We start from the raw sequence: 13,422 nt of genomic DNA, 5'->3' as shown, positions 1-13,422 counted from the left end.
AAAAAAACCCAACTCTCCTAAAAATTTGAAAAGGTAAATGTAACCATTAATTCATCTTACTTCAATTTTATAAAAATCCACTCTATCTTTCACAATTCTTTTACTAAACAGGCATGCTGCAAGTGATTAAAGCAACTAAATGCACAATAAATAACAAAGACAGCATGCAGTGTAAAAAAAAGGAGGTATAGGTAAAAAAAAGGGCGAGATTATAGAATGTAACGTTGAGGGTAAGGTGCACAAAGGGAAAGAGGAGCTTAGACATTTTAGGCAAGCATACCTAGCCCTGAGGCTAAAATAGAATCGAGAATTCGCAACGATCAGAGGTGGATCGGTAGAGGGTGATGGTGTTGTTGTGAACTGAAAGAGAAAACCGCACTCTACGCATTCACGCGTATCTTTGCACTTCATTGAATTTTTTCATAGAGATAAACAAAAAGAAATTGAGTTGAGAACCGAACGAGTATGGCATAGATCAATCTTGTTCCGCTAATTAGGGTTATTCTTAAGTCTGTACCTTTCTGTTCTACCTATCACCTTAATCATCAAAACAAGTGTTGTGTACGCCTGCAGTCGAGCGCGTACAATCGGGCTGACGCGATGCACGCGCGCGCAGCGAAGACGGGCGGTGGTGTCCCACGTCCCTCAATCGATAACACAGTCTCAACGCGCTGGTACCCTCTTGCTAGCCCCAATATCCCGTCCTTGCCGCCGACGCGTCGCGCCGCGTTAGCCCGATTGGACGCGATGTATGCGACTGTGTGCGTTATTCCATAACAGAGACACCGAAAAACATGCTCCGGCAACTTATCAGCACATCAAGTCGCATTCAATGTTTTCTTACTGCTTAGAATTGAAAAAAGGATGTTGATAGAAAAAAAAATAAAACAATTACTCTTGTAAGATGTACCTGAGGAGGATAATTGTAATTTGGTGGAGTATAGAGACGATGCGCTTCACGACGAACCGCTCCGGGAGTGAGCGGATACGATTGGCGATTCGCTTCCGCTTCTTTTTCTCGAAGGCGTTCGTAATGTTCACGGATTCTGAAAATGGCAGAATTGGAGAAACAAAAAAAAGAGAGGGGGAGGGAAGAATAACGAAAAAAGGGAAGAGATGGCATCATAGTGGAGTAGACAACGATTAACCTACCGTCTCCTCTCCTCTTCTTCACGTAACCTCTGAGCTTCTTCCGCTTTCGCGTCAGTTTTTTGCGATGGTGATTCTTCTCTACTCTTTCCACTACCAAATCCAAGGAAAGATTTCATTACATTCAAACTTAAAGAAAAACGACGATTAAAGTCGAATTTACTCGAGGATAAGGGAAAACGGAGTTCATAAACGCACCCTCCCAAGCTTTTCCTTCGTTGTTTGTCTTTATCACGACTGGTTGAGCGCTGTTTTACCAGAACTGGTGGTTCGGCTGCATATTGATGAGGATGTGATGGCATAGAAGTAACTTGACCTGAACAACACACAGTATCGCAATCGAATTGTTACGGTAGGCTCGGCAGGGAAATCGCAAAGAAATTACGCCTCTCCATAAGGAAACCGAGGAAATACTATTATTTCAAAATACTTTTCCTTTCGCACGTAAAAAGGGTACAGTATAATGTGAATGAAACATGCGAGATTGTGAAGGCTGAGTCGAGATTAACGTCCTCGATCACCATTTTTTTTCTATTTTAAAGTCATATTTATTTCTCTATGATTTATTTAAAACAAAGTCTTAATATTCACCAATATTCAGCAGACTTTTCATGCTAAACTCACTACAGACATCCATCCCAGAACTCAAGAAAAAAAGAAAGAAAAGAATAATGTCAGAAAATTAAGAACAATACAGTGTCTAAACTAACTATGACAGGAGCAATTAAGCTAAGAAAAACCACAGAGATGTAATATCGTTTTTTTTTGCAAAAAGAAATTGATTTTACAATGAAAAGAGAAAAGAAAACAACAAATCTATAAAGAAATACTCACCATAAACACTCTCGGAGTAGAAATCAGTTGCTTGTCGGAAACTATCGCTGGTAAGTGCACCACGGTATGGCTAAAAGCGAAAAGTTTGAAACACTTTGATCAGCTCGAGAAGAATTCGACAAAAATCAGGAATGAGAACATGTCCAGCAATTTTAGAGTTAAGAAGCTATCTTATGACCTTATTCCCCGTTCTTTAATAAACGTCAAAGTAGTTGCGGATAAAAGATGCCCGACATGAACAGAAGGAGAGTTTCTGGTCCCATCTACGCTATGCATCCCAAATATTTGATTATTTCCATATATTTTTTCTAGTGTGTGCTAACAAAATCAATATAATCTTTGTTGTGAAAAGTACAAATAATGCTCAAGTGATGGAAAAAGCGGAAGCAAAAAGGAAAAAAAAAGAAAGAAAAAAGAATCACTCACCATAGCAACATGTTTGCTTTTAGGTGTAGTTCGGCTAGTTTGAGTAATACTTTCAACACTTTGTGAACGTCGCTTTTCTGATACAGCAGGAGCTGAACAATAATAAGAATAAAAATTATATTTAAACTGGAAAACTATGTTGGCTCTATAATCTAATTCTAAAAATAAACTACTAATAAATGTTTTGTGAACTGTATGTAGTATAAGCTTTTAGAAATTACCCTCAATTATACGTAGATGGAGAAAAAAGTGAACGGCAGCGGTGAATAAACAAGGAGACAGAATCATAGATGCGATAGTCGGGGCGGGTGCTCTGACCCCCTTCACTTTTGAACGGTTCGGAAAGGGACCTCCTTCACTTTTGAAGGGTTGGCGAAATTATCCCCTTCACTTTTAGGCGATTGGCGAAAGGACCCCCTTCACTAGAGCTGCAGCCCATGAGCTAAGCTTCCTAAGGAGGTTCCGGCTTTTCCCTATCGCACCTATGGAAAATTTCACGAAGAAAAAAAAATAAAACACGTCGACTAGCACAAAAAAGCGAGGAAAGAAGCAAAAAAGCACGATAGATAAAGTGAAAGTCGCTTTCTAAACAATTCGGTGCAGATTCTTACCGCTATTGTGTTGTTGTGGTGGCGCTAGTGGGGTTGGCGCCGGTGACATCTTCAAAATTTTTGGCGGCGCCGGTGCACGAGGATGAACGGATTGACTTCGTGCTCGTGCTGCTGCTCGTTGTGAAGTCGATCTAGCAGTACTTTGTCCGTGGAAAGAAAGCGAGGTGGTCATTGCAGAAAGAGGAGCTGTAAGCTAGCGATGGGTGAAATTACTAACGAAATGTTGTAAGTGGAAAGGTGTGTGGCAGAAAGCTAGCATAGGAAAGAAAAAAAGCTTCGCAATAGGGAAATATATAAAATAAAATAAACTTCCTGGACGAGAGTTGAGAATCGAATTCTTCGGAATTTCACTTTAGTACGCTTTTTTGACATTAATACACCATAAAAGATTCACTATTTAGGTCCAGATCTACTAAACCCGTAAGGGAAGCGTGAAATAAAAAAATAAAACTAGAAACCGAAGGAATACGGAAGTGAAAGCTACACGTTAAATGGCTGGAAAGAAGCTAATATAAAGGAAAAGTCCAGTATTTTTCCGGAAACTAGCAGGAAGGAAGCAAAAATAAAATAAAATAGAACAGTCTAAAACATGATGTACATACAATATTCATTATGATTCTGTTGAAATTTGAAAATTTCCGCTCACCACTCGTTTGTCTCTGATGTTTGATATCCTGGAAAAGCTTAATATGGTGCGGATCGTTAGATGCTCCCATACCACGCTTTTCACTCATACTTTTGCGAGATGGAGCCTCTCGGCTGAATGGATCCGAGACGTTCGCCAGCTCAGATTCGTCCATTCTGAGAAAATTTTGAAGATCAAGAAGAAAAGTTAAGAAATAATATATTGTTAGGAGCAAGGTTCCAAGAAAACGACGATAAGAAGATGGAAGAAACTTCAGTAACATACCTCCCATAATCTGAATCCAGACATTCCGCCGGCGATGGTTTCTCCTCAGATGATGTAGTAGATTCCGCTGCTATCACAGAAATTCTCGACGATCCTTCTTCGTCAACGGAAACTCGTGACACCTCTTGAGGTCGCGAAATTATACCCGGGCCGCCATATGCTTTCGCACGTTGAATAAATAATCTTAAATGAAGAATTCGGTGTAATCGAGAGCGATTGGAGAAGTTTTACCGTAAATATTGTAAAACACTTTATTCAAATACTTACCGTACATGTTTAGCGGTGGGACCAATCGCTTTTAAACGACGTGAAACTGCCTCACTAGCAGTTGCATTCGTTTCTCCGTCAAGTCTTAGTTCTTCGATACCCACGATACGATCATTCACTCGAAGTCGGCCGTCTTTATGGGCGGCTCCACCGTGTAAAACCTGTAGAAGAATAGAAGAAATAAAGTATAATAATTATTAAAAAGAAAAACGAAGAATAAATAAATAATAGATAAGGAATGATAATGAATAAAACAGACAATTTAGGAATGCGCGGAAGATTTAAAGGCAGCATACCACGAATGTGAGGTGGTGCGAATTTCAGCTGGAGTATCCGTATTACGAGGTCGCAGATTCCGGAGACGGGGGTGGTTCCGCTCATCTCTCCCCGCATCATTGCAAACAGCCGCCTCCAGAATGCTGTTTTGTACGACGCCATCTATTGCAACGCTCCACCTCTTGCCCCGCCTCCGCCCAGCGATTCGTCGAAAATCAATCCGGACTGCCCCGATAGGCAGCAGGGGACGCTACGCGTGCAAGGGTAGCGCGCTGCAATAGAAGGCATCGTACAAAACAGCATTCAGGGGCCGGCTGCTTGCAGTGATTCAGGGAGAGATGAGCGGAACCACCCCGGTCTCCATAATCTACGACCCCGTTTACGGATACTCCACCTGAAATCCGTACCACCCCAGATTCATGGTATGCTGCCTTTAACCAAAAAAAAAACCCTACAAGATAAGTCGTTCGAAGTCATACCGAAAAATCTTATTTAATCTCAGTGTTATTTTGAACTCCACCTTCATATCTTCTCCTCAGGAATAGTTCTCCTGCGATAAACATGGTTGAATCGATTTCAAGAAATTGCTACAGATAATACAATATTACGCTTCTAGTAGCTAAGGAATAATTAAAATAAGTCTATTAAATTTGAAACAATTCAAGAGTAAAAGAAATAAACAAAAAAAAAGATTACAAACGATCAAAAAGTTAGTAAATTGAAACTATAAGAAATGTAAAGAGCATGCTGATCGATTTTCAATGATTAAAGAGCAATACTCACGTTTTTGATGAATATCCCACAATCCTGCCTTGTTCCATTCGTTCGTACTGTAACCCGTGCTTTTAAGCTTACTCCTAAGCCGGCACTTCCTGTGTCATTCAGTGGAATGACAAGTTCCAGCTCTTCTGTTTCGGAGCCTAATTGAGTGGGAGCTGAGATGGGTGGTGAGGGTGTTACCTGAACAGAATACGCCCATAGGCTGCGTAGCGCGACCAAAATTTGCGACCAACTTACCTTGGGCTCTTCAGCGCCTTCCTTTTTCGTTATGTTAGCCGTAACTGGGGTCGGAGGACGGTTCTCTCGTTCACTTGAGTTACTATTTTTCTCCTCTTCTTCTTCGTCTTCAGGTTGCACAACTCTGGATACCAAAAACGTCACTCTTTCCCCTACGGCCGCTTTTTTTAGGCGATCCACAACTTCTGCTTGTGTTAGTTCTGCCGTTGGTTCGCCGTTCACCTACAAGATCAGCGCAATTTAGTTCAACGGGATAAAAATCAATGAGTCGATCAAAAATATGACCTTAAGTAGACGATCTCCTGCTCTCAAATGTCCCAGAGCAACTCCGTTTGGTTTCACTGTTCCAATGTAGAAAAGTCGTTCACCTTTCGCCGTCTCCCTACCGGTTACGGTAAAACCAAAGCCGGCCGGTGCTGTAAAGGTTACGAATAGTCCAATTAATTATGAATAAGTGGTCATATCTCTACTAATTATTAAGTTAATTAACTGTAATTATTAACCAGTGATTTAGCAATAATTAGAGGTTAATTTAGCATAAATATGACTAATTTGCAGCAGATTTCCTGCAAAAGTTTAACGGATTCAAATCATAATATTAAAATAAAAGCATTACAGAAATCAATCATTTCAAAAAAATGACTTGATGAGTAGGAATTTTTGAGAAAAAAAAATCCAGAGAAACAGAAACTTACTCTTCTTAAGCTCAACGGTCTTTGTATGACCAATGTGTTGTGTGTTTGCCTGCTGCAACGCAGACAAAATTGGTCGATTTGGTAGCGATGACGTGGTTGGTTGATTTCTCAGAAGCGGATCTACCGGATCCGTGAACGATGAAATCGGTCGAGCTACGGTAAGCGATGGTTGAGCGCGAGATTGTAGCTCGCTGAGATATGCTCTAGCGCGTAGTATTGACATCTGAACGTCAAGTATTGATTGACGAAGTACTGATTGGAAAATCTTCAAAAATATCGGATCAATAATTCAACATATTACTGGGAATTGTATATTACATTCGCCTAATTCAAACATCTAGCATTTTAAAATTCTTAATATTCGAAAAAAATTGAGCCAATAATTCAGCAAATTACTGGGAATAGTATGGTAGATTTCTTCAATTCAAAAATATACCATTTTAAAATTCTTAAAATTCCAAAAAAAAATTGAGCCAATAATCCAACAAATTACTGGAAACTGGAAATAGTATAGTAGATTTCTTCAATTCAAATATCTACCATTTTAAATTTCTTAAAATTCAAAAAAACTGACCTGATAATTCAGCAAATTATTGGGAATAGTATAGTAGATTTCTTCAACTCAAATATCTTCATTTTAAAATTCTTAAAATTCAAAAAAAAATCGAGCCAATAATTCAGCAAATTACTGGGAATAGTATGGCAGATTTCTTCAACTCAAAAATCTACCATTTTAAAATTTTTAAATATGCCCTTAGCCAGTACAACTGGTATAAAGAACTGAATATATTCAGTTGTTTCAACGGTATGTATTTAAAAAAAAATTAAATTAATTATAAAAATTAAGCAATAGCAAAGAGTACTTATTGCTAATTACCTGATAAATAGGTCTCGAGTCAATTTCAACGATATTGTCGCCAACTCTGAGGCGACCGTCCATGCCTACTCTACCATCCGGTTCAATACGTAATATCTGTACAGCGGATAGACGTCCATTTGTTGAAGATGGATCATCTTGCACACCCGTTACCTGTGAAAAAAACACCGTTAAATTTTCTCTGAAACGATAACGATCGGAATGAAAATAAGGAAGAAAGAAACGGAGTGATAACGTCAAAGTTTCCAGGAAATTGGAAAAAATTGAACCCTCAATGATAAACAGAACAAAATCTTTTCTCGGAATCACTCTTTCAACATCCAAGTCTTAATTTGTGTCGATTAAAAATTTTCCGTTTCTCTCTTTCCTGAAATTTTAAAGTCAGTCCGTCATTTTCTATTAGTACGATTTTCAAAGAGGCGCCCCCTTATCGATCCAAAAACAAGATATCGTCACAAACTTAGTGTCCGCTTAGATTTCTATGTTTAATCAGCTTTAAACTCAATTCGTTTTATTCTCTTGAAACTTTATTCCTCTCTTTTCTCTATTCTCTTTCCTAACTTCTTTTTACGCAATTTTTCTTCCTTTTTTGTATTCCCCCTAATGATTCTTTTTAGTTCTTTTTTCCTTTTGTTGACTCACTTTCACTTATAAATTTTTTAGACACTTCTCTATTGGGCAGAGTTTCTCCTGTGTGCAACATAAACCCAGTAAGAGGCATTTGAATGAGTGTCTAATAAAATTGAGAGAGGAATTGTACTGGGTGCGGAGAAAAGTGAAGAAAAAACTTGAATTTCTGGTGACGTAGTTTCTATTTTTCATGGTGTTCTCAAGTACTGACTCCTCTTCCGGAAAAACTTAGAGTATATCTAAAATTTTAATAATTATTCTCGAAGTTTCTCCGAGTGCATTCGAGATCCAGATCAACTACAGAAACAATATTTTAATGATTTATTTTTAATATTTAGTGATCTACGAGACTATGTATATAAAGTCCCGCCGCCGCCGTTTGGGAAATCCTCGAGCGAACTTAGCCCAGAAAATCTTCACGCAGTTATGAAAAGTCTCTTGTTAGGAAAAGACCTGCTGCTGTATCATATGACCTACCAGATATCCACGTGTCAGGTCATCCAGAGCAGCTCGGGGATGTGATCCTACCCATTCTCCGATCAGATAAATACACAGCGACTACTCGAAGCAGTTATGGATATGAGACACAATGCCTTCCATTGAACCCTAGCACTGGATTTCGCTGGTGAACATCTATCCACGATCCGTATGTCACATGAAAAAGGATGATCCTCCTCGTTTGATGGGATCGTAAACGGATCGTTCACATGATGTTCCTCTTGGACAACGACACAATCACCAGCTAAACTTTATTGCAGTCAGCTGTATGTCCTTTGAATATTACGAACAACGCCAAAAAGTTCAGCGAATTCTCCTTTTTGCTTGACGTCGTAAAACTGATACGGTTATGTCCCGAGGGGAAAAACAGCTGAGTTCACCTAACACGTATCCTAGGCCTAGTAACTTAATGAATATCCGCTTCCATACTTCTAGCATTATTTCAAGGACTAGAATCTTGACAATGAAGAAAATCTTCAGGTTTACCACGACTAATTTTCCACGAAAACCACTTCATCCTATGCGAAGGAGCCTAATTCTTAACCTTGGGGTTAACAATATTATTCCTTCCTTTAGTACATAATAAGGATAAAGAATAAAGTGTCTGGCATTAATCAATCCGCTTGGGATGCGCCCCCACGTTCACTTCAATTCAGAATCGCTTGAGGTTTACCGTCGTGTACCTGGCCTATACAATGACTTGCGGTGGCTAGCCGATGTGTCAAGTCAGCGTTTTTATCCTTCCAGACAAGTCTGGTACCAATTTATCGACCCCGGAGGGATGAAAGGCTTGGTGAGCCCTAGGGCGGACAAGAACCTCCGATGGATCGCGCAGGAAGCGGGACCTCTAACCGATTGCGCTAAACTCGCCCACCAGTAACACATAATAATAGTAACATAATAATAACGCTATATAAAGGCTTTCATGACTGATTCCCTTTTTTTTGAACTATGGGATTCGATGCGCGTTGACCAATTAAAGGCATCACCCCACGAATCTGAGGTGGTACGGATTTCAGGTGGAGTATTCGTATACGGGATCGTAGATTATGGAGAGGAGGGTGATTCCGTTCATTTCTTCCTAATTGCCGTAAAAAAACGGACCGAACCATACGGCTTCGAGCGCGCACTATTTTCTACAACGAGTTCGATTGGAGCGCGCCAGCCTTGTGCACGCGCCGCATCTTTCGGATCGTTTTTACGACAATTAAGAAGAAATGGACGGAATCACCTACTCTCCATAATCTACTATCCCGTATACGAATACCTGAAATCCGTACCAATTCAGATTTGTGAGGTGATGCCTTTAACCTGCGCTAATCGTCTTTCGTAGCTGCTTGTGTGTGCACACCCGACCTAGAGCCAATTAAGTTTTTTATCCTTTTGAGATCCATAATTTGTATCGCGGGGTTGTCCGGGAGGATAAAAACACTGACTTGACGCATAGGCTGACCTCCACAAGTAATCATATAAGCCACATATGCGTTCATAAACCTCAAGCGATTCTGAATCGCAAAAAAAATGCACGACGTTGACCCTACGGGGATACGCCTACGCGTTCGACTTCAATTCAGAATCGTTTGAGGTTCTTATGAACGCATGTGCAGTGCTACGATGACCTGCAGGGCGGGCGGGCGAGTGGGTCACGTCAGTGTTTTTATCTTCTAGAGAACTATGACACAAATTTATCGACCCTGGAAAGATGAACGGCTTGGTTAGCGCTCGATCCTTTTACAAGCTGCGCTACATCCGCCCCAAATCTAAGCACTTATCCTTCAAACCTTTCCCTCGTAATGTGAGCAATAATCGAACATAAACAAGATATCGTCGTATTAAGAAGAAACAGAAGGAGGAATGGGACCCTTCAGCAAAAACGCCGACACTCCTACTACGAAACTCAAAAACGAAAGAAAAAAAACTCACTTCAATTCCCATAGGCGTTAAATCATCATCCGGAAAAGTGATCACAGTGTTCTCGGGATCAAGAGCCGGTCTTATGAAAGCTCGTGATTGATTCGATCGAACTGTGATCGGTGCCGAACGGGATCCTGTTGCTTCACGAGCATCCTCTAATCGTTCCTGTAACCACGAAATTTTAGGTGCCCGGATAAGGAACGCAAAAAAAAAAACGAAAACAAGAACTGAAAGTAGAGGTAGATCCCTTTAAAAGCACAAAGATCATTCATGTCAAATGCACGTATCTCATGTTTTGCTTTTTTCCTCTGAAGAGACAAGGAATCATGTGAAGCAGCATATTTTATTGCCGCATTCCCAGACCACTAATCAAACTGGTGGTCCTACAGGGAACGACGCAAGAACGACCAGGAATCAATCACCTTCGCATCGAAAAAGCTATCAGTTAGACGTGATTTTCTCGCTGAGGTACGTGTCAATCGTGCATCAGCTGATCGTGCTTCCTTCTCATCGGAAACCAATTTTTTCTGCACATCTGTAATATTACGTATGTATGTAAGTATTTGAAAAACAAGAAACCAGCAGCAGTTAAATGGAATTGTCAACAAAAAGTTCAGGAAAAGCTGTGATAAGCAGGAAGTACCATTGAGATGAGAAACTCCAGAGAAATAACACAATTGTTGTGGAAAGGCTGGCTGTGCAACTACAGTAGGATTCAAGGTGGTTAAAATGTGACAGGAACTCGGGCATATGATATGTAGACCAGAAGTCTTATTTATTACACTACATTCTGCTTTACAGTGTTATTTTTGTATAATTTTAAATTATTTTTATTTTACTCCTTTATTATTAAACCTTTTTTTCTGAAACAAACCAAAACTACAGCAATAACGAAACTTTAGTGGAAAGAATTGGCAATTTTCTCCAGGCTTAGGAAATATACAGAAAATTTACGTAGTTCAAGTGAGTGGCCAGATTCATTGCTTCCGATAAAGAACCCTATGTTAAAGGCATCACCCCACGAATCTGAGGTGTGGGGGGGGGGGGGGGGTGGGGGTTTTTTTTTTTTTTTTTTTTTTTTTTGGGGGGTCTTTTTTTTTTGTTTTTTTTTTGGGGGGGGGGCTCCTTTGGGGGGGGGTTTTTTTTCGGGGCTTTTTTTTTTGGTTATTGGGGGGGGGGGGGGGTTTCCCCTTTTTCTTTGTTCTCCCTTTCCCTTTTCTATTCTTCCCCCTGAAAATTCCCCCCCCAGTTGGGGGCCTTTAAAGAGCAGCAAATCACTAACGAAATAATCATAAAGTTAAGGAGAAAACTCTAGTTTTCGTTAGTTTTCCATCGAACTCTTGAAAAATTCGTGGCTCAACGGAATACTAGTTGCGCACTTTGCAGTTTTTGAGTTTGTTTTAGATACCTTAAGTTTTTTTTTCTTTTTTGCTCTCAAAAGAGAGTATTAAAAAGAACTACGTATAAGATAAACACGTAAACATTAGGGAGAACATTGGGGGAAAAAAGATGGCGGCGAAATGACGACGAGTCATGATCAAACACCGCGTGAAACACCAAAACAAAGCAAAAAGAAAGGCAGGAAAAGAAATGGGGAAAAAGATGAGAACAAAAAACAACTAAGCCTTTTTCCTAGAAAAGAGAATATTTACCAGGACTGAGCGTAACACGATGTTTTGTCGGTGTTGACGTCTCGGAACGTAGAGACGATCGTACCGGTTGTTCATGAGGTTCGTCGGCGCTGGAGCTTCTGATCGAAGCAGGCGATGGATTCACCGTCGCCGCCGTGGTTCCTGGGGTTCGTGTATTCGTCACTGATGACGAAACACGTAACCCTTTGCCTGAAATTTAATAATTTAATAAATAAATTTGTAACAATAAATAATTCAATTAGATTTCAAGAGAACAGAAGATATGATGTGTTTGTATTCAATACACATCAATAAATGAATGCAAGAAAAACCCATAGATGTGAATTCTTCTGGAGAGGAATAGGATAGGAAAGAGAGTAGAAGACCTAAAATCGAAATCTGCTATGAATAAAGCTAAAGAAGAAATTTGTTAAAATTGTCTTTAAGGTCTTTAGGTCTTTAAGGTTTGCGCACCAAAAAAAGTTGGAGGGATAAAGATTCACATTAGTGTGTAGTAAAAAAAATAATAATGATTGATTATTGATTGATTATTGATAATAATTTAATAAAAACTTCATGAAAAGTCTTGGTATGAAATTTGGGAATTTTTGAACTTTTTAAAACCATCACTGCTTATTTCTATCTCGGTTACTGTTTTAGTTTCATGTAAAATTCATTTCCATTCATTCTACGATGATTTTTTTTTTCAAAACTTTAACTCCAAAAACCCTTTCGACTAAAAGAAAGTTCAAAATCTTGGAGTATGGACTCTTCCAAAACTTTGACATAGACAATAATGTATTCTTCTAATCAGAATATTCAATGAAGAACCATTTTTCTTAATGCATCGTTACAGCACAATCGAACAACAAAAAAACCCATTATTGAATTGCTTCGAACCAGATGATGGCAGCCCCTATAATTGGGGACAAAATGAGTTCTGTTCCTCCATAATTATGTGATAAATCAGAAGGAAAGGGCTTTGTGCAAAAATCTCTTAGTAACTAATATTTTCGATATCAAACTACTGTAAGAACGCTTTCAACTATAGAATTTATTGATTATCGATCGGTGATTTTATAGTACATCCCTAAAAATAAACAAGAAGAAAGAAATAAGGTTAAGAGTACTACTACGAAAATACCAGGATTCTATCCTGAAAGTTTCACTAACTGTATCCGGGAGAAACGTGAGTAGGATAAAGTGAAATGAAAATCGACACAAGATTAGAAAAAAATAAGAAAATTCTGGAAAAACTCACTCGGTGGACTTTCCAGGTTGACTATTTCCACGACGCTGTCACGTACTCGACCAATCACTGGAGCACACGGAGCTGGAGAGATGTTACAGTCGTCGGCACCGCTACCGTTCGGTGATTGTTCGTCGTAGATTGCGAGAATCTAACGAGAAATACGATAAAACAACAAACAATATAATAAGAAAATTCTGTTCTACGGTGGAAAAAATGATTTCTATGAGAAAAAGCACATTTCTTTCAACGTTTACCCCGGAAGTTCACTGGAAACACTTTCCGAAAAATCCTTGTTTCAGGAACAGGGACAGATATGACATGAGTGTGAGGATTTTCGTGAATCCTAGCTATTTTAAATCGTTTGTCTGTCTGTATACTGCTACCGTAATCTGCTCCTGTCAATTAATTGATTGATTAGACTGATATGCATAAATG

The 13,422-nt window shown here is 39.3% G+C and overlaps 1 protein-coding gene across 3 annotated transcripts in view; it reads right to left on the bottom strand.

The window, feature by feature from the left end:
• RB195_011984 (uncharacterized protein) overlaps positions 1–13,422 on the bottom strand; it is a gene marked incomplete at both ends in the record, with an annotated part of 64,779 nt that overhangs the window by 2,652 nt on the left and 48,705 nt on the right. For 2 of the 3 annotated variants that reach the window (XM_064193631.1, XM_064193633.1), the window contains 19 exons: positions 281–360; positions 911–1,046; positions 1,153–1,278; positions 1,348–1,465; positions 1,984–2,053; positions 2,410–2,501; positions 3,021–3,206; positions 3,667–3,821; positions 3,931–4,113; positions 4,198–4,358; positions 5,257–5,433; positions 5,491–5,712; positions 5,776–5,906; positions 6,186–6,408; positions 7,063–7,215; positions 10,114–10,269; positions 10,527–10,639; positions 11,757–11,945; positions 12,997–13,135. In XM_064193631.1, the coding sequence (XP_064051214.1) occupies positions 281–360; positions 911–1,046; positions 1,153–1,278; positions 1,348–1,465; positions 1,984–2,053; positions 2,410–2,501; positions 3,021–3,206; positions 3,667–3,821; positions 3,931–4,113; positions 4,198–4,358; positions 5,257–5,433; positions 5,491–5,712; positions 5,776–5,906; positions 6,186–6,408; positions 7,063–7,215; positions 10,114–10,269; positions 10,527–10,639; positions 11,757–11,945; positions 12,997–13,135 (2,810 nt within the window). The remainder of the gene's footprint in view (positions 1–280; positions 361–910; positions 1,047–1,152; positions 1,279–1,347; positions 1,466–1,983; positions 2,054–2,409; positions 2,502–3,020; positions 3,207–3,666; positions 3,822–3,930; positions 4,114–4,197; positions 4,359–5,256; positions 5,434–5,490; positions 5,713–5,775; positions 5,907–6,185; positions 6,409–7,062; positions 7,216–10,113; positions 10,270–10,526; positions 10,640–11,756; positions 11,946–12,996; positions 13,136–13,422) is intronic. The other variant, XM_064193632.1, reaches the window with a different exon arrangement.

The sequence above is a fragment of the Necator americanus genome, chromosome III (genome assembly GCF_031761385.1).
Source record: "Necator americanus strain Aroian chromosome III, whole genome shotgun sequence".
Taxonomy (NCBI): Eukaryota; Metazoa; Nematoda; class Chromadorea; order Rhabditida; family Ancylostomatidae; genus Necator; species Necator americanus.
Note: the sequence above shows the minus strand (reverse complement) of the source record. Positions and strands in the feature narration are given on the sequence as shown.